We start from the raw sequence: 22,666 nt of genomic DNA on the forward strand, positions 1-22,666 counted from the left end.
AGCCAGGTAAGAAGAATGGATGAGCAGAGGTCTGTTTTGTCTTTCTGTGATGAGACTGTCTGAGAGATGCTCATATAAATCAATGTTGCTTCCCATTTTTTTTCCCAGAAGCAGAGGCTGAAGGGATCTTCTAGTTGCTGAAGCTTTAGTCTGGGAAATCTGCATTCATTTTTCTGCTCTGCTCCAGATTTCTATACAGCCTTGGATAACATGCTTACTATGATAGGATTCAGCTCACGTATGCTGAGCTGCTGGAAAGTCAGGCATGGAGGGTACATCCATATCCATGAAGAGAGAGAATTTATCTCATGCTTTGAAAGAGAGGATGGATCAGCTTCTGAGTGCTCATCTTCTCCCTGTCCACAGCTGTGGGACCCTTGATGTCCAGCTCCATAACCTCATCTTTTAGATAAAGGAAGGGGAAAGATGGCTTGGACCAGCCCCACCTGGAAACTGGGGAGAGGAGCACTTCTCAGTAGTTATGGGTTTGTTAAAGCCTGGGAGATGCTCACAGGAAAGAGAAAATAAGGCAAATAAATACATTTTACTGCTTTTTAACAAACACCTGATGTTTTCAAAGCGAAATGCAGAAGGTATGTGAGTAGGGACTGGAGAAGAGTTGGCGTTGGCTCTGAGGGTGTATGAACAAGCATCCAGAAACCTGCCTGCTGACACTGCACAGTTCACTGAGGTGGGATGCTGAAACACAGGACTTTATCTGCCTGGGGCCCATTTTGTGCTCTCTTTCTGTGTGAAGTGGTGGCTGATGGCACTTTCTGTTTTGTCACACCGCAGGTTACTCTGGCCAGGACTTTGACTGGGCAGACTACCAGAAGCAGTGTGGAGCGGAGGCTGCGCCTCACCTGTGCTTTAGAAATGTAAGTTCTCTTTTTGCCCTTGCGTCACTCCTCTTGATCCATGTGAAACAAAACAGCTTGCACAGAAAAGCTGCAGCAAGGCTTTGGGGGGTTCTCCCAGACCACCATGAGCCTGGCATAGGAAAGAAGCTGAAGAAATGTTTCAGGTCTCTGCCCCTAAAAAAGAAAACGTGTTATCTTGTCTTTATCTGATTCATTTAGATTTCCTGCTCCTCATCTCCCCTCTGGTCACTTAGCACAATAAGGATCTCAAATGACCATTACAAGTAATTCTAATGCTATTAAAAAACCATAAACTAGGTAAAAAATTGCATGATATCATCTGGCCCTTTTCCCATTTCTCTCTTGTTCCCAGAGGGATACCTTTAGCCAAACCAAATACATTTAAAAGCTAAGGTTGAAACTGTTGATTCAGAGTGTGGGAGGAGTGATTAACCCGAATAGGTGCTCTTGTCTTTGCAAGAGTTCACATGCTTCCTTGATACAGCAACAGTGATGTGAGCGTGAGCAGCACCTTTACACTGGAGGCCATCAAGATTCAGAGCTTTGGAAACAGTCATTTGCAGGCTGTTTTCTGGCAGTGGCAGTCCAATGTGGCTTGATCCGACATATGTTCATCACTTTGTGAAAAACAGATGTAACCTGCTGCCTTTTCCAGTAACCTGGTGCTGCTCTTCATGCTCGCATCAACTGGTGGAAGCTGAGATCCCATCAGTAGCTGAAAATGTGGTGGTACCTAAAATGAGCATGGAAGGGTTTGCAAAATCAGTTGATGTGTGGATGGTGGACAAGCAGGTTCTTCAGGCATTACATGGCCTTTCACTTTACTCAGGAGACTTGAGACAGAGTGTTTATGAAAAGCAGGATGGGGACAGTCTCACAAGACACCAGGCATGTTTTTGCATGGCCTTCCTCATCTGTGATGGATCAAGGGCAGCCTTGAACAGACCTTTGATGGTGAATTGATAAATTTGAACAGGTTTTGTTGATGAATTCAGAAGACCTGTATCATCAACAGAGTTTGACCAGGGAATCAAATCAGAGTTGGGATTTCTTTGCCCCATTTATTGCACCATCAGGGCTCTTTAAGCAGATTCCTGAAAGCACTATGGGAAGCTGGATAATGCTACATAACACCAATGGAGTGGGACAATTATCACATCTCTTCTCCAGGCTTCCCTCCCTCTTCTTTATGTCTCTTTTCATTTTGTCAAGTAATGGATCTATGCTCTCAGCACTGGCAGCCTTGAGAGTACTCTCTGCCTAATATCCAAAGATTAAATCAGATCTAAGCACTTTTATGTCCCTTTTTTTAAGGATACATCCATCAGATGAACATGTGTCTGTTATTCTTTCACTCTTGATAACACAGTTCTCTGCAGAGAGATGTAATCTCGCTCTTGTTGCTTGTCCAGCCTCCCTGGCAGGTTGTTTCATTTGTTTCATGGCTGTGAGAGGCTCTTTGGCAGAAGCTGTATTGCAGGCACATCTTCCACCTAGACGTGGTGCTGGAAGTGGATGTGCTGTAACTGTTTCCCCCAGCGGGGTGGATATTTCACAAGGAGAGGCAGTTATGAAATGGATTGACATGACCAAATGCTTAGTAAAATAAACTCCCAGCTAACTGTTTTGCCATTGATTTGGTGTAAATTAGCCTCCAGCACTGAATTGCAATGAAAGGAGCCGGGTGTGATGATAAATGACGTTTCCTTGTTAGGCAACATAAAAGGCATTTAAACAAACTCACCCTGCTTTTATGCAGTCCTGGTGAAGCTGATCTGTGTGCTGAGCAAGGCTTGCAACAGTCCAAGCAATGTTTGAGACTAGCAGCATGTTTTTGGAAGGCCTCTTTATGAAGAAAAGACCAAATCCAGAAGTTTTAGTCTGATAAAGAGCACCCAATGAAGTGAACATAGTCCAAGGTGCTGTATGCATGGGAAAAGGGCTGAATTTGAGTCTGGCTTCCAGTTGCTCACATGGGGTTGCTGGATGGGAGACTGGTGTCATTTTGAGTCAGTGACAATTGTTCCGCATCCTAATTATTATTAGCCAAAATCTCAGCCAAGAGGGGGAAGTTTATCATGCTACTGTGTGCAACTAGAGTGATGCAAGCACCTGGAGCTGATGTGTTGCAGAACAGGTGGGACAAAGGGAAGGAAAATGCAAGGGAAGGAAGCCATGGCATGGCCACAGTATGTTAGTGTGATTTAGGGATAGTGGTGATGGTGATATTGGGAAGGGACTGAAACTAAGTGAAAGGAGAGGGGATGCTGGAAGGGACAGAGGATAAGGATGAAGTTCACAGCCTCCTTCAGGCATCCCCCTGCTCCAACACGTCATCTTCCATGGGCTGCAAGTGGGTGTCTGCTCCACCATGGACCTCCACAGGTTGCGAGTGATATCTGCTCCACCGTGGTCTGCACCAGGGGCTGCAGGGGAATCTATGCTCTGGTGTGTGGAGCACCTCCTCCTTCCTTCCTTCACTGACCTTAGGATCTGCAGGGCTGTTGCTCTCACATATTCTCACTCCTCTCTCTGACTGCAGTTGTTGTTGTGCATCCACTGTTCCCCTTCATAAATATGTTATCCCAGAGGCTCTACCACCATCACTAATGGGCTCAGCTTTGGCCAGTGGAGGGTTTGTCTTGGACCTGGCTGGTATGTACTCTATGAAACATATGGGAAGCTTCCAGCAGCTTCTTACAGAAACCATCCTTGTAGCATTCCTCACTACCAAAACCCAATACAGACGTTCAGGGCATCTCCATTTTGAATCCGAATGCCTTTGTGTTCATCAGTGTATCCTGCACTTCCAGTGGAGAGCAGACCATGCTAAATTTATGCTTCCCAGTGGACAACCCAGTTAAAGACATACAGTGCTGCAATGCCATATTTCAGTGTTGGCTCTTGACTCTTTCAGACATCCTTCAGCCGTGGCTTTACTAAGAACATGAAGCTGGAGGCGGTGAACCCCAGGAACCCTGCAGAGATATGTGTCGCTTCTATCACCTCAGTTAAAGGACGGTTAATGTGGCTTCACCTTGAAGGTATGTGCAGTAGAGGCTTCTTGTGTTTGTGGTTCACTCCAGCACTCTCTTTAGTCCTTCATCCTCTGCACAAAACTGCTTTCTCCAGCCTTTGCATTTTATACATGTTGACCAGTTATATGTTATAAAGAATTATCTTTCCCTGAGGGAAACACAAGACTTTCCACCCTCCCATCCATGTGGTCTCTGTCGGTGTGATCTCCATTAATGATAGAAATCTCCTCCTTGTCAACATGATAGACCTCCATCCTGGGAATGGATGTTTGCCTCACTTGTGTGGCAGAGACTTCCACTGTGGTTCCCAATGTGCTCTCATGGGATCTTCTGACCCCTACAACTCCTTCCTTTCCTCTCTCCCTCCCTCCCTAGAGGAAAGGTCTCTAGTCAAAAGCCCTTACAGTTAGTAAAAACTTTGTCAGGTAACCCAGAGTACCTCATTTGTGCCAGCAGCTTGTTCTGAATGTAAGAAAGGCAGATGTTCAGTGGTGTTTAGCTCTACAAAGTAGCTTTATATGGTAGAAAAGGCTTTCCTGACACCTCCATGATATATCCCATTCTGAGATTTATAACTCAGTTCCTACCTAAAGAGAAATTCTTCCTGACCTAAGGCTTGGCAGGCCAAATCATTCATTCCTCCTGTGTCTTTGCTGCTGAGCCTCGTGGTTTGGGCTGGCTGAGATGTGGGAAGAGCAGAGCTGCAGGCATGTGCTTGAATGCAGCAGAAGTTCGGGTTGTCATCCTTCTCCATCCCTGACGTACAGCTGTCACCCCAGGCAGTTTGTCTCCTCTGTGATTATCTCCAGTGTGAAGAGCAGCTACAACTTTGCATCTTTGCTTTTAGTAGAGCTGTGTGTAATAGCAGGTTTTGTCTTTCTTATCAAAGATAACTGGTTGCCTTCTGATTAGAGGTAGCAAAAGCTTATCTGCAGCCTGGTCTGGACACAGAGCAAGTGTTTTTGTTAAAGGGCTGGAATCAGCACTTGTTGGAAATTCAGTTCATGTTGAATAGGAATTGAAATTCAGTTCAGCTGTTGTTGAATATCTGGTCAAGGAATCTGACCCATCTTGGCAACTTCCCTTCTTAAATGGCCAGGTGCCTTCACTTTTATATGCAGATTTTATGGGGTTTTGGAATCCTTCTTCCCCCTGCCCCTGAAGCTGTAATACTTTCAAAGGGAATCAGTGTTCATTAAACTTTTGCCCATTATAGTGAAGAGGAAGTGCTGTTTCTTAGGTTTTTAAATCAACTAGTCCTCCAAGACCCTGCATAGAGGCAGGGAGAGTGCCCCACACCCCCACCTTGCTCCCCTGCCTTATCTCTCCCTGCCTTTTGTACTTTTAATTTGTTAAAGGGTGATTTTACAACTCGTCATAAAAATACCTGTGAGCATCTCCTTGTCTTTTGCGTCCTGATATATAGATGCTTTACGCTTGTTTTGTATCTTGATACCAGGAATAGAACTGTAGTAAAAGGAAAAGCTGCAAAAGACTGTAAAACATAAAGAGGAATATTTGCTGCTGGTGAAATATATGGCTTCAGTATGCACAGTGTTATGCTAAAACCAGGCATTAAAAAAACCCCAAACCCTGCTTGCAGAGTTGTAAAATAAATGTGGCTTGAACCATCGCATGGTTTTTTTTGACTCCATTAATACGCTATTGTTTCTAACTGATTATTTATACTCTGGGAGCAGCAAGACTCCCCAACTACCATGGGAGCCCATCGCTGAAGACCTCGGGTCCCACCATTTATCATGGGTGCGTCTGAAGCTTTCATTGTTGCCCTCCCAGTTTCACTGTTTGACAGCCCGAACTGCAGCCATAAACCAGGATGCAGTAGTTAAGCAGTGTCGAGTTAGACACGAGGGAACATTGCTGAATAAATCATGCTTTGTACAGTAGCAAAACTCTGTAAACTTCAGGGTGAGCATTTAATGAGCAGCAGTTGAGTTGCCCTATGGTGGAAAAGAAGCATAGGGCTGATCCGATGCTGTGTGCATCCTATCACTTTCTGGTACTTTATTACTCATCATCTGCATTGTTAATTTTTACTGGTTCATTTTAGATTTTAAAGCTGAAGCTTTCTGGTGTGAATTTATACAAGTAATAATGTTCACTCTCTGCATAGCCGAGGAATCTGAGGAAAACCCTTTTGTTAATCACTTCTCCAGGGAGCCTTTCCATAATTTTCCCTTTGAGAGTTGCTGCTCTATTCTGCCCATCCTATAAGATTCATAGCAGCGTGGAAATCTTCTTCACTCTGTTTTCAGTCTCCCTGTTCTCTTCTATTTAACCTCTCAAGCCTTATGGACATTTCTTAGTCTGAGAAGCTGGCAGCATAAAAAGCAGAAGTTGAAACTAATGAGTCTCAAGCAAGCTGTTTTCCACTTACATGAGTGAGGCCAAATAAAGAAGTAAGATGTTTGGAGTGGAAGGGAGGGTTATCGCTTGCCAGAGGGAAGAAGCAGTGCCAAGGAGGACAGAGAAGCTATGAATGTGTCTTAGAGGAATAGTGGTGTTACAGCAGAACAGACATTATGGTGCTTCCTTGCTCATCAGTGTGGCTCCAGCTGTAAACTTCGAAACCAGAAAGTTCATGTCATATTTGTAGTTGCTTGCAAGCAGGAAAGTACATTTGATCTGTTTATTTGGTCAGAATAACACTGTAGAACAGTTACAGTAATGAAAAGAGTGGATTTTCCCAGCTCTGGTCAAATTTCAGTGGGGAATGTGTTGATCTCTTGCTTTGTTTAAGGCTTGATCCGTGCCTTGCTCACTTGGTGCATGTCTTGCCACTTACTTCAGCAGTTCTCACATCGGTTCCTTGGCTGGATTTGTGGTGTTAGGCAAAAATGTTTTGCCCATTGGAGATTGCAGCTTTCCTCAGGTCCAAACTGAGCAGTGACCTCTTGGAGGGAAATGGTTTTTCAGGGAATGCCAGCTGCTGAGACCTTGCATTGAGGCTCAGCTGCTCATATGAGCAGGTTACATTCTGTATCACGTGCCCTCATCCCATCCTTTTCCCTTCCCCATATCCCAGTGGAATAGGGACTGTATCTTCAATGTATAATGCATGAACATGATTCACAGAACCCTGTCATGAAGACATCCATGAATTCATGCAGACATCATGATTTCATTTTTTAATTACTTCCTCCAGCACTGTGAGCACCAGCACCTATTTTCCTACTTCCTTTGGGTGTTCATACAGCCACTGTCAAAGTGCAGCAAGTTTATTACTAGAGAAAAGACTGATCCAAATGCTGCATCTCAGTCTTCAATGCCATTCCCATCACAAAGTTCAATTACTGTTTCAATTACGCTGCAAGCCCTTGATGAACATTCGTTAGTGGGAAGCTCCCCATAGTCATCTAGCTGTGCACAGTCAAACACTGCTGCCTGAAGCAGGAGGCAAAAATGCTGTAACAGATGCGAAGGCAAGGATGCTGTAGGGGAAGCTGCTGATCCTTTGGTCTCTTTTATTAGGAGATCACCTCATGCTGGTGCTGGAGCTGTAAGTCCTCAGGTGGAAATGGCAGAGGGGGGTGAAGCTGCTGACCAGGCTGTGACAGTGCAGGAGGACTTGAATTGGAGTAATTAAATGGGGTCTTGGCTCAGGAGACAGAGTTGTTTTCAGAAGAACTCAAAGCCAGCAGGAGTATTTCCATTTGCTGCAATGGGCTTTGAGCATGACTCGCATAAACCAAGATAGGAGAGTGTCTTCTCAAGGACACCTAATAACCAAACTGGATTTGCTTTAAGCAGAGTTTTTCAATGGGATTTTGGATTCAGTATTATGCCAGAGATCTTAGTGCATGTGTCCCACTTGGGGCTTTTATATTGCTTCTCCCCTGTTGGGCGATCAGGTCATGTTCCAACGCAGCGAGGAGCCCTAGGAGAATTCATGGCACTTCCAGGTAGAAGAGTGGCCATCTCCCACACTTAAAAACAGCGACTCAAGGGCAGATCATACAAAAATGCTTCAGGGGGCGGGTATTGGGGCATAAAGGCCTATCCTCACATTAGCTTATATACATCTTTACCTTTAAAAGCAAGCTAACTTGTTTCTGAACTCTACAAAACCCCTAAGGTTCAATCAGCCCATCTTGCTGAGGAAAGTCACACACGTTTTACCTTACTGGCTTTTGGCTGCTTTGCTGCACACCCTTAGAATGCTCTTCATGGGGATTTTCTCTGGAATCACATTGCACTGTAAATGCAACAGCCTTATCATTGCTGTCTGTGCAGAACTGAGGATGAAATGGAGCCTGATTTTGATGCAGGGAAGCAGATTTATTTTCGCATGTTCCATCATTTGCTTCGCTTGGTTCATGATGAATGCTCCAATGGCTCTGAGCTTGGTATTCCTATGTCTAAGTTACATTATAAATTTGTGTTTATAGGTTTACAGATGCCCTCTCCAGAGTACATAGTTGATGTAGAGTCTATGGACATTTTCCCCGTTGGTTGGTGTGAAGCGAATGCTTATAACCTAACTCCACCACACAAAGCTGTTTGTAAGTACATAGAAACCTCAAGCAGCATCAATATTACATCAACAGATATATCAGGGAGTTTGTCTTATGTCTGTAATCCCATTCTTGAAACTACCAACCTAACTAGCAGACTACTAACCAGGCTATAAGTGTATTGTAATAAATAGCAATAAATCTAATTAGTGACCAGACTCTGCAGCACTGGTATTATGTGATTTGTACTTGTCTGTGTGATCAGTCCCTCTAAAACATGGGGTTGTTTGCACCAGGAAAGGCTGTTATGTGGTTTAAGATTTCACTGTTATGTGGATTGACATTGCGGGTTGTGTGTTTGTGATGGGTTTGTCAGAGTGAAGCCAGGTTTTGTTGTGCTGACCCAAGTTCGCTGGGGCACCTGAGTGAATTGGGACATAGGACCTCAAATCGAGCAAAACCCCATGAAATACAGGGTGGAATGGACATAAAGAGACCATGCAGCTGCTTCCTCTCCAAAACAGGATCTGTTCCATCTAAATTGAGAAATGTTTCCTGGCCTCCTGCGAGGTAGTTTCTGCTCCTGCCTGCAGTGTCTACTCAGTTATTTCACTGCACTTATCTGCTCAGAGATTTCCTTAGTATTCAATTTACATCTCTCCCAGCATAATTAAGCCTTATAGTGTTTTGTCCTGCCTTCAGTGCGTATTAAGATGAATTTCTTCCCTTTCCATTTGCATTTGAAGGCTGTTCATGAGTGCTCAGTGGCTTGGTGCTGTTCCGCTGTTCCTCGCAGAAGCTATCCAACTCCAATCTCAAGCCACCAGATGAAAAATTAGCCTCACTGTTTATATTAATTAACATCTGAAAGGCAAATTTTAAAATGTGTCAACCCTTTTGAAGAGTTAAATATGCTTAAGTTAAAAATCAGGCAGCCGGGGCCTAATTTGGGAGAATACTGCTATGGCAACATTATGCAGCCTTATCGCAATTTATAGCTGGGAATAAATGATGCTGGAGGTAATCATGCTTGTAAAATGTAATCTTATCCATATGTGTTTCTGTATGGAAAAATAGTTGTGTTTTTGTCTTAATTTTTTTCTACACTTATCCCATAAAACACAATATTAGCATTCCAGAGGAAAGATTAAATGTATTATTAGATCTTTAAAGTAGGTTTTAATGATGTAGTGACTTAAAAAAAAAAAACCAAGAAAAGATGGTGATAGTAATTAAGTACCATTTCATTGTGTTACAAGTCATTTTATAGCCAGTGCATTTATACAGCTTTTTATGCGTTATGGCTATACTTTATAGGACAGAAGGGTACAAAAGTGTATTGTTTTCTTCCTTGCTTCATTTTTGCAGTGAGAAGGAAGAGAAGAATTGCAGTTGTGCAACCAGAAAAGCAGTAAGTCTTTGATATTTAAGGTGATATTTTTACAGGGTTGCCTTGGGTTTACCAGGGGAGGTAATACACAGAGTGACTTTGTTAACTACTGCCCTGATACTGCAGCAGAATTGACAAGAGAGTACTTTGAAATATTTGTGAGCACATTAGAAAGTCTTTATAATAGAGATTTTGTACTGGTTGGGACTGCATAGCCGGTGTGTGACGGCCAGAAAGGGATGCTTATGGAAAATGGGCATGTACCAGGAGGGCATTTCCCTATCTAGCACTTGCCCATTCTAGAAACAAGAATTTATGGGATTTGAGTGTGAATATTTTGGCTAAAGCTCACAGACCAGAGTATATTTTTGAAGGAGGGGTGGATCTGGCTCTTTCTTTTGCAATATGCAGGCCCTGGGCTATGATAAACCATGTGGAAATGGGATTGTATTTGAGGTATCTCCATTCCTCAGCCCAGGCAGGTGCTGGTGCACCTCTCGGTTCAGCGTGAATACTGGTTCTGCCCCTTTGTCCTGTGTGACACTATTAAATACACCAAACTGCTGTTTAACAGGTTACCGTCCACAGTGCCTGTTGAGAAAATACCTCATGATCTCTGCCCGGTTCCTCAGCCAGACACCACAGGTAAGGCTGCTTGGCATTGGCAGGATCCTAATTTCAAGGACCCATTGCCTCTATGGAGGGGGATGACCCCAAAAAGGGATTGACTGTGTCATACGGTGGGGAGATGGAACCACATCCTCAGGGGGTGTAAGGATGGTGTGGACCCACCAACAGTGCAAGGAGTTTCTGATGTACAGCCTGTGAGGGTCTGGTCCTCCATGTGTGAACATTGTGTCTTGCTGGGGCTATCTGAGTTCCCCTGCAGCTTACCCATTTCAGCTAATGATGTTAAGGCCAGGCTAATGAAGCCCTGGTGGAGATGCATGTGGTTTTTTAATTGGCATCAATGAAAACGCTTACACCAGGACTTAATGGGTCCCTGTGTTAGCATCAAGTACACTGTGGCATGGCTGCTCCTTTTGCTAAAGGCAGATTGTTCTCCCCTTTAGCAATGGCAGGAGGCTCTGAGAGTGCAGTATTCATCTATTTAATTGCTTAGACGCAGCAGGAGAGGCAGGATTTAACTCACTTTATTTCAGCAGGCTGCAGGACACACATTGACATCTGAGCCAACATCCCAGGGCCCCATTACAATCAAATGGGGAGAAATAGGCTCTTTTTGGGTATGATAACCAAAAAGTGGATAACCACTTGGATGGAAGATGAACTGCATTGAGATCCACCCACTTCTCTCGATGGGCTATAACGGAGCACAGAGTAATTAGCCCAGACAAAGAAGTCTCTTCTGCAGACCTATGTTGGGTCAGCAGAACAGCACTGCAGTGCTCACTGGGTTGGACAGTAGCTGAAGAGGGGTTTGTAGAGCTCTCCACTTGAATTTTCTCCCTGTGTTGATTCTGTATCTGTGAGAAGAAGTTAATACATTCCCTTTCTGGCAAGTTGCAACTGAGTCACTCACACCCACCTGCAATGTGAGTTATGAAAGAGCCTCGGGTCATGTTATGAATTAAATCCTTTCCCGAGTCTCCTTTCAGTAGGGTGTGCAGCCAAATCAGTTGCTATTAAAAGCACTTGACTTTGTTGTGTTCAATGGATTCAAGTAGCAGGGGCTTCTCTGCCTTCTATCTTTTTTGTGCCTCCTTTACTCTTCTTCCCTCCTTACCACACCTAGGAGGAAGAAGGGCCCTTGATTTATTGCACAGGAGTGCTACATGCACATCAATGCTACTTTCTCCTTGCAGGCACCATCAATGGGAGATACTGCTGCCCCCAGCTCTACATCAACCACCGCTGCTTCTCAGGTCCATATTTAAACAAAGGCAGAATAGCAGAGCTACCTCAGTCTGTCGGGCCTGGCAAGTGTGTGCTGGTCCTCAAAGAGGTATGGCTCAGCTCTCTTTTGGGGGTTTTGAGGGGGAAAGCAAGGGTCATGGGTTGCCAGGCCCAGAATTTGAAAGGAATGCACCTAAAACATTCCCAGAGCTCTATAGTGGTTTCCATATGTCAAAACTACAAGAGGGTCGTATATGCATTGTGAGTTTTGATGGGAGAGATGACATTTTTGAAACATGGGGAGTTCTGTTGGTTGAGAGCAAGTTTCATCTAACTGTGTGCAAGAGAATTCATGTTCTGTTGGAGCTGTCCCTAAAGAGGACCTCTGTGGTTGTTGCCATCCACGATGCTGTTGGGCCAGCAGATTCAGTGTGGGTGACACCTTTTGTATATGTGACCATGGACTGATGGGGCCAAAACAATTGAGGTCAGGACAGAAAGCCAAGCAGGGGTGTGTGTGGTGTGATGAGTGGAAGCTGTGGTGTGCCCAGCTCTTGCTTAATATGGATAGGTTAATCCCAGTGGCAGAGCACCACCATCTGTTCGCTTTGTCCTGACCCAATCGGTGCTTGCTTTGGGATGAATGCAGAGTGTTGAGCACTTGCTGTTGGCCTCAGAATAAAGCTATCTTGTTTGAAAAAATGCATAAATGTTTTCCACAGAGATGACAGCCCATGTACAGATGAAAGCCCAGGTGACTGCAAGTGGCAGAGGACAGCAAGGTGGTACTGTTGGATAAGCAGGGTGCCACTGGTGCCTTGGTTATCATTTCAGTTTGACTTGGGTCTTCTAGAAATGTAGAACTTTCAGCTCTCAGGTCTGTACCTATATGAACCCCACTTGATGTGGATGGAGGGCTCCATCTACCGTAGGTGTCCATTTGAGGGTGTCCATTCTAGGTGTCCATTGAGGGTGGTGAGGCACTGGTACAGGGTGCCCAGAGAAGCTGTGGCTGCCCCGAGAAGCTGTGGCTGCCCCATCCCTGGCAGTGTTCACGGCCAGGTTGGACACAGGGGCTTGGAGCAACCTGCTCTAGTGGAAGGCGTCCCTGCCCATGGCAGGGTTTGGAGCTGGATGAGCTTTAAGGTCCCTTCCCAACAGAACAGGCACTTGGTTCTATGAATCTGATGTATTTGGAAGACCTTCAGTGCCCAGCCTAGGATGTTTTCAGTTGTCTGAAATGAGGCAAATCCCAACCCTTAACAGAAACACCTGAAAGGTGAGATTCCTCCCAAATCACCCACCACTTTCGAAAACACCTCTGTACTGTACTGTAGAATGATGCCTGTGTCCCCATTCCCTTCTCATCACTTATGTGCACTGCTTTATACAACAGCATTGCTGGCTGTCACATCGTTGGAAGCATGAAGAGAACCTAATCCAGCTGCTTGTGCAGGTGGGACACTTGGGTCCCAAAGAAGCAAGTCAAAAACAGCCCTCAGCAGAAAGCAGGATAAAAAGATCGCAGGACAGAAGCTGATGGCTGCCAAATTTGAAAGCAAGTCCATAGCAGCTGGCTGATGGGGAGCGTTAGCAATCTGCTGCTCCTTGAAAAACAGGCAATGAAGAAGCAACATGGGGGAAACAGGAGGCATTCACAGCCAATACTTATGCTAATGTTTCTTCCTCTTTTCTTCCTGGAATTTGGATTGTGAAAACATAAGCAGTGGAAAGCTTCTGCCAGGTTCTCTCCTAGTATCTCAGTGCTTTGCTTCCTAGGCTAATACCAACTTCTCCAGATTCCTTAAGAATGGGACCAACTGGCAACTCCATCACTGATATACTGAAGCATCATTCTGGATCCAGCTCCTAACAAACTGGTGTTACTCACCTGCACGCTAATAGTGGGGTAGCTATGGATCAGTAGTGCTTGCTTCTGGATCAAACAAGGTTAGGACATACTTTTGTAGTGTGGAATAGGAACCTTCCATTTGAGTAGTGTGGGCTGTTCTCACTTGGGGTGTCAGAAGAGAAGCAGCACAGATAGGTTTGCTTTTGTGCAGCACTTCCAACAGAACAGGCACTTGAGTTCTGCATCGCTACTGCACCCCCCTGATTTCTGCCCTGTTGTTTTGTCCTGGTGTTGGATTCAGAGGCTGTGAGCTCTGCAGGAGGAAGCTGCTAGGGTGCCTTCAGGAATGGCAGCCCTTGAGCAAGATTTCCCAGCAAAATCTTGAGAGCAATTGCAACTAATTTAGAAGTTTGATCAAAAATACTGATTTTAGTTCTGTGTGTTTGTATCCTTGCATCCATGCCAAGCCTTAAGCAAGTGACAAGTAACTCATGCTATCTAGTGCCAAACTTATTTTTAAAGCCTAGCTGTTCATTATTCCTGGTGCCAACCCAAGTTTCTGCTGGGACCAGTGGCTTGTTGTGATTTCTTTCACCCCAAGGGGCAAGTGAGGTGGTAATGCCTCTTGTTTAACATCAGCTGCAGAGCTTATCTCATTCCTGAGATACTTGTTTGGAAAAGAAGTTGAAACTCACAGCCAAATGGAGTGGAGACATCAACTATTGCCATCCAACAGCTGCATCTAGGCTGAAAAATAGTGGCTGTATAGTAGCTAAGATATGTAATAAATGCTAACTTTAAGTTAAATTAAAATAAACAGATTGTCAGCTTTAGATTTAGTTCTTCAGTCAGAATATTTACAAAGTACTTGTGAACAGTTTTTCCATCTATACAAATAACTTACCACGGCAACACTGTAAAGCAAAATGAGGTGTCTTTTTAAGACTTCAGATGATCTATAACCCACTATATCTTGGGGAAATGTGCTGTCAAGATTAATTAGCCTCATTGCTTACTGCTCTTACTATTTTTAAGGCACATTTCTCTTTCTCTTTTTAAAGAGAAAATGGACTTAGAGGCAATGTGACTGTCCAACTGATGCAAAGAGGAGAAATCAGACAGCATTTGTCAAGGAAAGCTATTGCAGTCGGCAACTGGAAATTTTTTGGAGCACAGCATGACTTCTTAGGAGAAACTGGCATAATTAAATCACGGTGCTCAGAAAATTAGGTAGCTTGTACGAAGCCTTAGGTGTGTGATTGAGCCAGGCTGATAGTGTTATCATTAGTGATCAGATGTGGTGTTGGAATGGCAGAAACCTCTACAGTCTGGAGAGATAAACTGCACTTCAGCAAGAGAGTTCACTGACATCCTCCTCAACACTGCTCTGTGGACTTCAGCTCATCTGTAGTAGTTCCTCCAACTTAGCATCTGGACATAGGTGTTTCTGAAATGTCATGGACTGTCATAAGCATGTCAAGGCTTAAGTGCTACAACCTTGGCACTGTCAAAAGCTCACTTTTAGATCCTTGCTCATTTAAAGAAAGAATCCCAAAGAACTCTTTTCCTTTCTCTTAGTGTCCCACAGACATGTCATTATTCCAAGTAAAATAAAATGTTTACTCTCCTGCCTGAGGCTAGTTAGGATTTCTCCTGTTAAGTAGGAAATGTGGGCTCATACCTCAGATACAGGAGGGAAATGGAGTTTCTCCTCATGTTGATACTGATCATTGTGCTCTTGAACAGGAGAGATAGAAGGAAGTTCTTTACTGTGAGGGTGCTGAGGCGCTGGCACAGGGTGCCCAGAGTGTTGGTAAATGCTCCATCCCTGGCAGTGTCCAAGGCCAGGTTGGACAGAGCCTTGGGCGACATGGTGTAGTGTGAGGTGTCCCTGCCCATGGCAGGGGTTGGAACTGGATGATCTTAAGGTCCTTTCCAACCAAAACCATTCTGTGATGGTATTTTGAACTGCATATTCTCAGTTATTCCTCCTGAAAAAGCTTCATCCAGGGTCTGAACTATTAATGAAGAGGGGTGGAGGGATGGGAAATGTGTGAATACCAAAAACCTATGATGAGAAGAAAGGTGGTGAACTGCCCAGTGGATCAGGCACATCTAGACACCCTCAGAAAAGGGCACTTGTGAATCTGTGACATGGAGAACTTTATAGCTAAGATGTCAGGAGCTTATAAGGTTGGATAGAGGCTTGTGGTGGTGCTGCATGATCATGCTTATGACTCCAACCTGCTTGACACTGAACCCAGCAGTGTCAAAACAAATCCTCACAGATGCATAAGAGCAAAGGCTGGTGTTGTCTAATCCACCTTTCTGCTCCAGGGCACTGCTGGCTTCACCCAAACCATTCTTGATTGAGAGAGCTGAAAATAAATTGCGAAAATCTCAGACTGGTCACGCTCCAGCTGACGGGAACTTAGTGAACATTTGACCAGTCTGATCTGGTGAAGTAACTTACCATGTCCAGAGGAAGCTGGAAGCTGGAAACTGGAAAGTTGGAGACTAGTCTAGGTTGCTTCACTGGTTTTGCTTTAATCAAGCTAATTTTCCCACAAGAACCAGTGTGCTTGTTTCTCCCTAGTGTTTAATAGTGTATGATATGAAGTGATAATGTTAGAAGGCAACAGTGTTAAGATGGTGATGAGCTTCTGCTGTAGGGTAAAATGCCAAGTCCAGTGATTGGTTTGAGATACAAGAAGAGTAAAAACCAGAAGTTTTACAAACCCCATTTATTTTCCCCTAAAGGCACATGTTTATTCTTACAAAACACTCTTTTTAAAACTGAGTTTCAACGTTTACAGAGTCCTGCTGATGACAAGCCAGCTTATAGAAAAGTCCTGATATTGTGGGTGTCCAGGGCTGGAGTTGATTAGGCATCTGGGATAACGCCCAGGCATGATCACACAGTTATTTGCAGGGTTGGGGTTTTTCTTGCTCATTTCCTAACTGTTCTGACAACTACAAACACCATGACCCTGATAAAGGAGCAGGACAGCACTGCTGGTGGGAAATAAACAGCTTTCACACCAGCAGGTAGGATGGATTTAGAAGTGTGTGCAAGGAGACCTTTCCCAACATTAGCATAAGCTTTAAATAACTGCCTGGATTTGCTGATCAAGAGGGGAACACAACTGATGAGTTGTGAATGAGTGTGAGAGCTACCCAGGTACTTGATGTGTTTTGAAAGCCCACCTTTGGCTTCCCTACATTGAGCCTCGGTGTCTCTGAGTCAAAAGCCAGTGCCCATTAGTTTGTATGGCGAGAGGCAGGCAAGAAAACATGTGGATGAGCAACTGGATGGGCTCACTCTGCTTTCTTTTGTTCTCTTGGGAATCTGTATGGCTTAGTACCTAGTTGTGTGAGGAGATGGGAACCAGCTGGAAAGCTGTGGGTAAATCTGTGTGGTAGGTTCCCTATGTGTGAGAGAGGGAGTGTGCTCCTTCCCTCCTCATACTGTGCTCTGAGATGTACAGATGATCGGAGCTGAGTAAGACGTTGGTGCTATGATTAGCCAGTACTTTAAGTGTCTCTAATTGTACTTTTTTGAAGCATGGGTTGAGTAATGTTTCCAGGGGCCCAGTGATAAGTCAGAATTTGCTTCTAATAAATAAGCTAGCCAAACAACTCCAACCAGTGCCATTTTACATGGTACTGCGCAGCGGTAAGTGAAGCCCTTGCCTGAAAATGATTGATTATCAAAATGTAAGTGAATCCTCAGGTTGCTGGATTTAAAAACAAACCAAAACCCCCCAAACCCAACAACCCAGGAAAGAAAAATCGTTAAAAAAACCCAAACCCAACCCCCCTCCCCCAAAACGCCAACAGCAAACAGAACCCCCCCAACATAAAACACATTGCTTTTTGCAGTATGACCCAGTCAGTTTTTAATCTGTGATGAACCATGTTCATGGGTGCTGGAGAAACTGAATTCTCATCATACTGAAATCATTTGCAGGCCCCCGAAGAATTAAGAACAGGCGTTAGGTAAAGAGCTAAATTATGTCAAAACTAATCCGGACTCACTGTGGGGTCGTTCATGTGCATACAATGCAAAGTGTTCAAGCACATGGTCTGGTGCTGTTAAGAGATTTGTTTTTCTTGTATTTATCTCCTCAGGCCAAGTGTAGACTGTTAAAGCTTGGAATCCCTGAGCCAATAGCAGGAATCGTTTCTGTTCTCAGAGACTTTGGATTAAATGGATTGGCACATGTGTTTTGTTGTGAAGAGTGGACACACACTGGGTTTCAGGCACACCTCCTGCAAACCCTTTTTGTGCAGGCTTCATTAATATTCCGTTAATACAGTCAAGGCACACAGCACTCAGACACTTAAGCATATTGCTGGCCTCAAGTGTGTGAATTCCCCTTTTGGTGTTCAGTGTGTAATGGTACACACAACTTTGTACCTGGTTGAGCCATCAGAAGTATTTTCATTCTATATTAAATAGAGCAACTATGGATACAGCGAATGGAATCTGCTTTGAGTGAGAGGGTCTGTCTCAAAGAAAAATGAATGATTAACATGAGAGTTTGGGGTTAGATAGCAGCATTTAATGCAGTCACCATATCAGACCAATGTGTCATCTGCAGCATGCTTGGCACATTGATTGAATCTGGGACCTCCTCTCATTGCATCTAGAAGTTACCCTGTGCAGCCTTGGACTGAAATAGGCACCTGTAAGCTGCTCCTGCTTATGCAGCACCTGGGATCATATTCAGTGTGGTCAAGGACTAGTTTTAAACCCATCAGTGTTGTCTGTTTTGTCTCTTTAATAGGTTCTCAGCATGGTGATCAATGCAGCTTACAAGCCAGGGAGTGTTTTACGAGAACTCCAGCTAGTGGAAGACCCTCAATGGAATTTCCAAGAGGAAACACTTAAAGCAAAGTAAGTCTTTAGTGTGTGCTCTTTTATTTGGGAGGATTCAAAAATGGAACTGACCAAAGAGGGGGAAAAAGAAGAGAACAAGAGATCCTTTTTTTTCCTATTGGCAGATTTTTACTTTCCTCATTATCATTTTGCTTCATGGAATTCTTCTGCTCATTCTATAGCAACTTAAATGAAATACTCACCTGAATGGTGCATTTCTGTTGTCTTTCTCCAAGCAGACATCCAGATTTTGATGAAAAATGCTATGTTCCTTCAGAGAAGTCCTGAATTTTATGATAAGCTGTTCCTATAAGCTTGGCTATTATTGAATTAACGCAATTCCTGGCTTTCTAAATGTAGGTTTATTACTCCTTTGAATAAAAAGCCTGTCATTCTAATGCAGAAAAACCTGCTGAGTACAAAAATAAGTGCAAACAAAATAACAAGGACACATTTTTAAGCAGGAGAGTGATTAGGACAAAATGCTAAGAGATCTGAGATTCATATCAAGATTTGAGCTCTTTCTAGAATATATACTTCAGTTCTCATCTAAACAACACCTTAAAAACCTTTGTAGCTATAAAATACTCCATTTCCCCTTCCAGCTTTAAAATCTCCCCCTTTGTGTCTTCTTTATGTAATGGGCGCTACACTTAGGATATATTTCAACAGCCATTGTCTCTCTGAAAGAGGGGAGTCTCACGTAAGCGCTCTCAAAAGTCCCTCCAAAGAGCAATTCTTCCCACTTCGAGATGGATGTCAACGAATAGTTCTTTGAAAACAGCTCTCTCCTTTGACTAACTTGGTCACATTGACTTTCTGAGTACTGAAGTTAAATGCAGTGAATCTCAGCCTTTGTACTGAACTCTGATACTCCTTTTCAAAGAAAAGCAATTTTATCTTGGCTATTTGAAATGATTGGCTGTCAAATATGGCCCTATTGATTGCTATTGTATGTGATCTTTGGCCATGCAGATATTGCAGAAAGTTCATGTGTGCTGTGGTTGAGGGAGAGAATTGAGAACCTTTTGTTCTGCATACTCAGAAACTGCTTTTCTAAAGGAAGATTGCAAATAGAAATGAAAAGCTGCTAGAAAATCCTGGGTTTAATTTGCATCTTTCACCCCTGTGGAAAGTCCTGGGTTTGTGTTTGTCAGTTGAAATTATGTGGATGGAAATCTAAAAGTCATCCTTGCACATGCAGATTTTCATTATAAACAAGTCATTGTCTATTACCTGGTTTTCACTGATTCCAGGCTCCCACAGCTTGTACTAGCAAACATCAGATAATGCACTCCTACAGGTACTTAGCATCTGTGAAACCAAGTTGTAGTGCCCTATCTTGATATCCTATCCTGCAAAGAGTTGAGCCTGTGGGCAGTTTTCCTGTTAGCAGTATCCAAAATAGGACTTTGTTGGGGTTTCTCATTTGAGTGTGGGGATCTGCCTTGTGCTAAAGCAGCAGTATCTAACTCTTAAGGCTGCTGCAATCCTTGTTTCTAATGGAAAATGTTTAACTGACTGTCAAGTGCAGGGATGTCTTGTCCTTGATAGTCAGCTATGTCTACAACTCAATCCGCTCCAACCCCAGGCAGCCTGTTGACTCTGGGTGTGCTTACACAAGGAACACCAACTCAGTTATGAGTACATGGGCTCCTAAAGACTGTCACTCATCTGTATCACATCATTTCTTGCCCTCCCTCACTGTTTCCTTCTGTGCTAATCATACTAATGAGTACCTCTGTCTCCATTACTTTCCTCCGGGATGCTTCTTGTATGTGTTTCCTCCTCCCATCTATTTAACAGGGCAGCCAGCCTGCTGGGATATACCTTATATATCCACATAGACTGCCAGGTCAATGTATACCACTGCTTTCCAGCAAGGAGGTTTTGTGTTTTATGTTGTTCAGTCACAGACTCTATAGGTGTTCCTGTATGATGCCTCAGAAGGCAGCAACCTCAGCCCTTCAGTGGGTCAAACAGCATCTTTCACCTTTATCAAGCCATGGAATGGATCATAACAGGCCCAGAGCTGGGACAGCAAGTTTTGTGGTGACCTCAGAGCACAGCAATGTATTCTCATTCAGTGTGGCATTATCCTCTGGCTCCTGAGGAGACCAAGCTCATAGGGCTGGACAGCACCTTGCTGCTGTAGCTATCTGGCTTCTGGAGCCGGAGCATTGTTCACAGAGCAGTGCTTGGTGGTCATACCAGCTTGCCTATGGGTAGTTTGAGCACTTTAAAGAGTGGGTGACAGAGGGTTGATGTACTCTATAAGACTGACTACCCTAGGACTTCCTTCTTTTTTCCTTCCTGAGTTTGAGTTGCTTCATCAAGAAGCATACCAGGGTTTTAACTGCATTTAGTTGTGCAGAAGCAGAAAAGAAACCATGGTCATGAAATCAGAAGCACAAACGACACATGACACGTTACAACAGTCAGTTGTGCTCCAGAATCTCAAACAGAGACCTGTAATGAGGCGTTGCCTCTCTACACCAACTTCCAGCTACACCATCTCCCAGTGGTGTCTTGCTGCTAATGATGACAGCTCTACAGCCAGCTGGAGAGTCTGTGCTGTAATGTGACATGTCGTGTCACCGCCTTCCTTCTGATGTAAAGTGACAACTCCTTGGATCTTGACAATGTTGTTGTTTGTTTACGGCGATGGCAGCAGGAGTGTAGAGCAAAAGGGGAGGGAGGAAGATGGTGAGGAGAAGGCTGGTTTTCCCACCGGCGTAAATGCCAAATCATGCGCTGCCAGGAACACATTATCTCCATCCTAGAGCAACCTGCACTTAGTTTACTCTGCTGTCAGGAGTGACCAGCATGGAATCAATTATACTCACCTTGCAAAGAAGATAAACAATTTAGATTGTCCAAAGAGATGTGTCTGCAATGTGTGATGGCAGTCGCTTCCCATCAGTGCTGCTGGTGCTCTGTGAAAATAGTCAAACCTGATTTATTGGTGACGATGAGCTAGAAATGTCAAGCCCGATCCTCTGGATTCTCACGAGGGCCAACCACAGCTGTAGGCATTCAACCATTATAGTTTTGATGCTTTAAGTGCCTACATCTAGATTTTGCTTCCCAATTTTACGTGAAATGCCTGAGGGACCTTATTAAGGATTTTAATTTCTAAGGCCTGTAAGTGGGGCTGTTTGGACTTACCTTTTTTTGCAGGACTTTGGACATAAACAGGACTTGTGTGTGCAGAGAGTGACCTCCGGGCTCTTGTATGAAGCCTATTTAATCAAACTAAGAAAGATGAGTACTCCTGGACTCCTTCATTAAATGAAATCTTGAGAGAAGCCTAAGTCCAGTAGCTGAACTCTCGGAATATTTACCACCCCATCACAGGCACTACTGGTTATTTATGAGGCTGCATATCAAAGAAAGTCTGTTCACTGTGGATGCTCTAGAAGCCTTTCACTTGTGATAGGCGATGCTGAGGTGTTTGAAGTGTTCTTTGCTAGCAAGGGTTGCTGTTAGACCTCCCAGGTCCCTGTTACTGTTTGAGGGAGTGAAGTGTTACCCACAGTAAATGGAAGAGAGACTACACGTGCTATAAGAAAACTGGATATGCATAAGTGTGTGGAACCAGATGGTATGCAGCCAGCTCTGCTTGAGAGAACTACCCAGTGTCGTTGCAAGGCCACTCGCTGTCATGTTTGAAAGTTGTTGATAATCGGGGAAGTTTCCTGATGTCTGGAAAAAGGCAAAAATCACATCCTCATCTCAAGAAGGGCAAGAAGGAGAATCCAAGTTACTACAAGCTGTCAGCCTAACATTCCTGGGAAGGTCATTAGGCAAATCCTCCTGGAAGACATTTCCAGGAACCAATAGGTGACTGGCAAGAACCAGCATGGATTTATGAGGAGCGAGTTGTGCCTGGTGTGATAACTGGTTTGGTGATTGAGTGAAAAACAGTGGAAGTTGTTTATGTCGATTTTGGCAAGACTTTCTACACAGTCTCCCATAGTGTCCTTATAGCCAAGCTGTGGAGATGTGAATTGAACATGTGTGGTGATGGAGAAGTTGACTGGACAACTGAACCCAAATGATATGAAGTCCCAAGTGGCAGCCAGTTATTAATGGTGCTCCTCAAAGGTCAGTACAAAGCTAAGGTTCATATGATCTGGTTTGTCTTCCACATCAGCTCTGACACATACTTCTTGAGGCACTGCAGGGGTGAATTAGTGTGACCAGGTTGCCTTTTGAGCCAAATATTGGAGATAGAAGTCATTAGGACCCATGGAATGACTTAAGCCCTTTCTTTCCATAATCAGCAGGA

At 44.0% G+C, this 22,666-nt stretch overlaps 1 protein-coding gene across 1 annotated transcript in view; it reads left to right on the forward strand.

The window, feature by feature from the left end:
* The window catches only part of SFMBT2 (Scm-like with four mbt domains 2), a gene marked incomplete at both ends in the record, with an annotated part of 54,324 nt that overhangs the window by 26,253 nt on the left and 5,405 nt on the right, over positions 1-22,666 (forward strand). The window contains 7 exons of the mRNA XM_010015934.1: positions 796-878; positions 3,799-3,925; positions 8,329-8,442; positions 9,763-9,805; positions 10,359-10,429; positions 11,611-11,750; positions 18,284-18,393. Coding sequence (XP_010014236.1) covers positions 796-878; positions 3,799-3,925; positions 8,329-8,442; positions 9,763-9,805; positions 10,359-10,429; positions 11,611-11,750; positions 18,284-18,393 — 688 coding nt within the window. The remainder of the gene's footprint in view (positions 1-795; positions 879-3,798; positions 3,926-8,328; positions 8,443-9,762; positions 9,806-10,358; positions 10,430-11,610; positions 11,751-18,283; positions 18,394-22,666) is intronic.

The sequence above is a fragment of the Nestor notabilis genome, unplaced genomic scaffold, assembly GCF_000696875.1.
Source record: "Nestor notabilis isolate BGI_N333 unplaced genomic scaffold, ASM69687v1 scaffold11566, whole genome shotgun sequence".
Lineage (NCBI taxonomy): Eukaryota > Metazoa > Chordata > Aves > Psittaciformes > Psittacidae > Nestor > Nestor notabilis.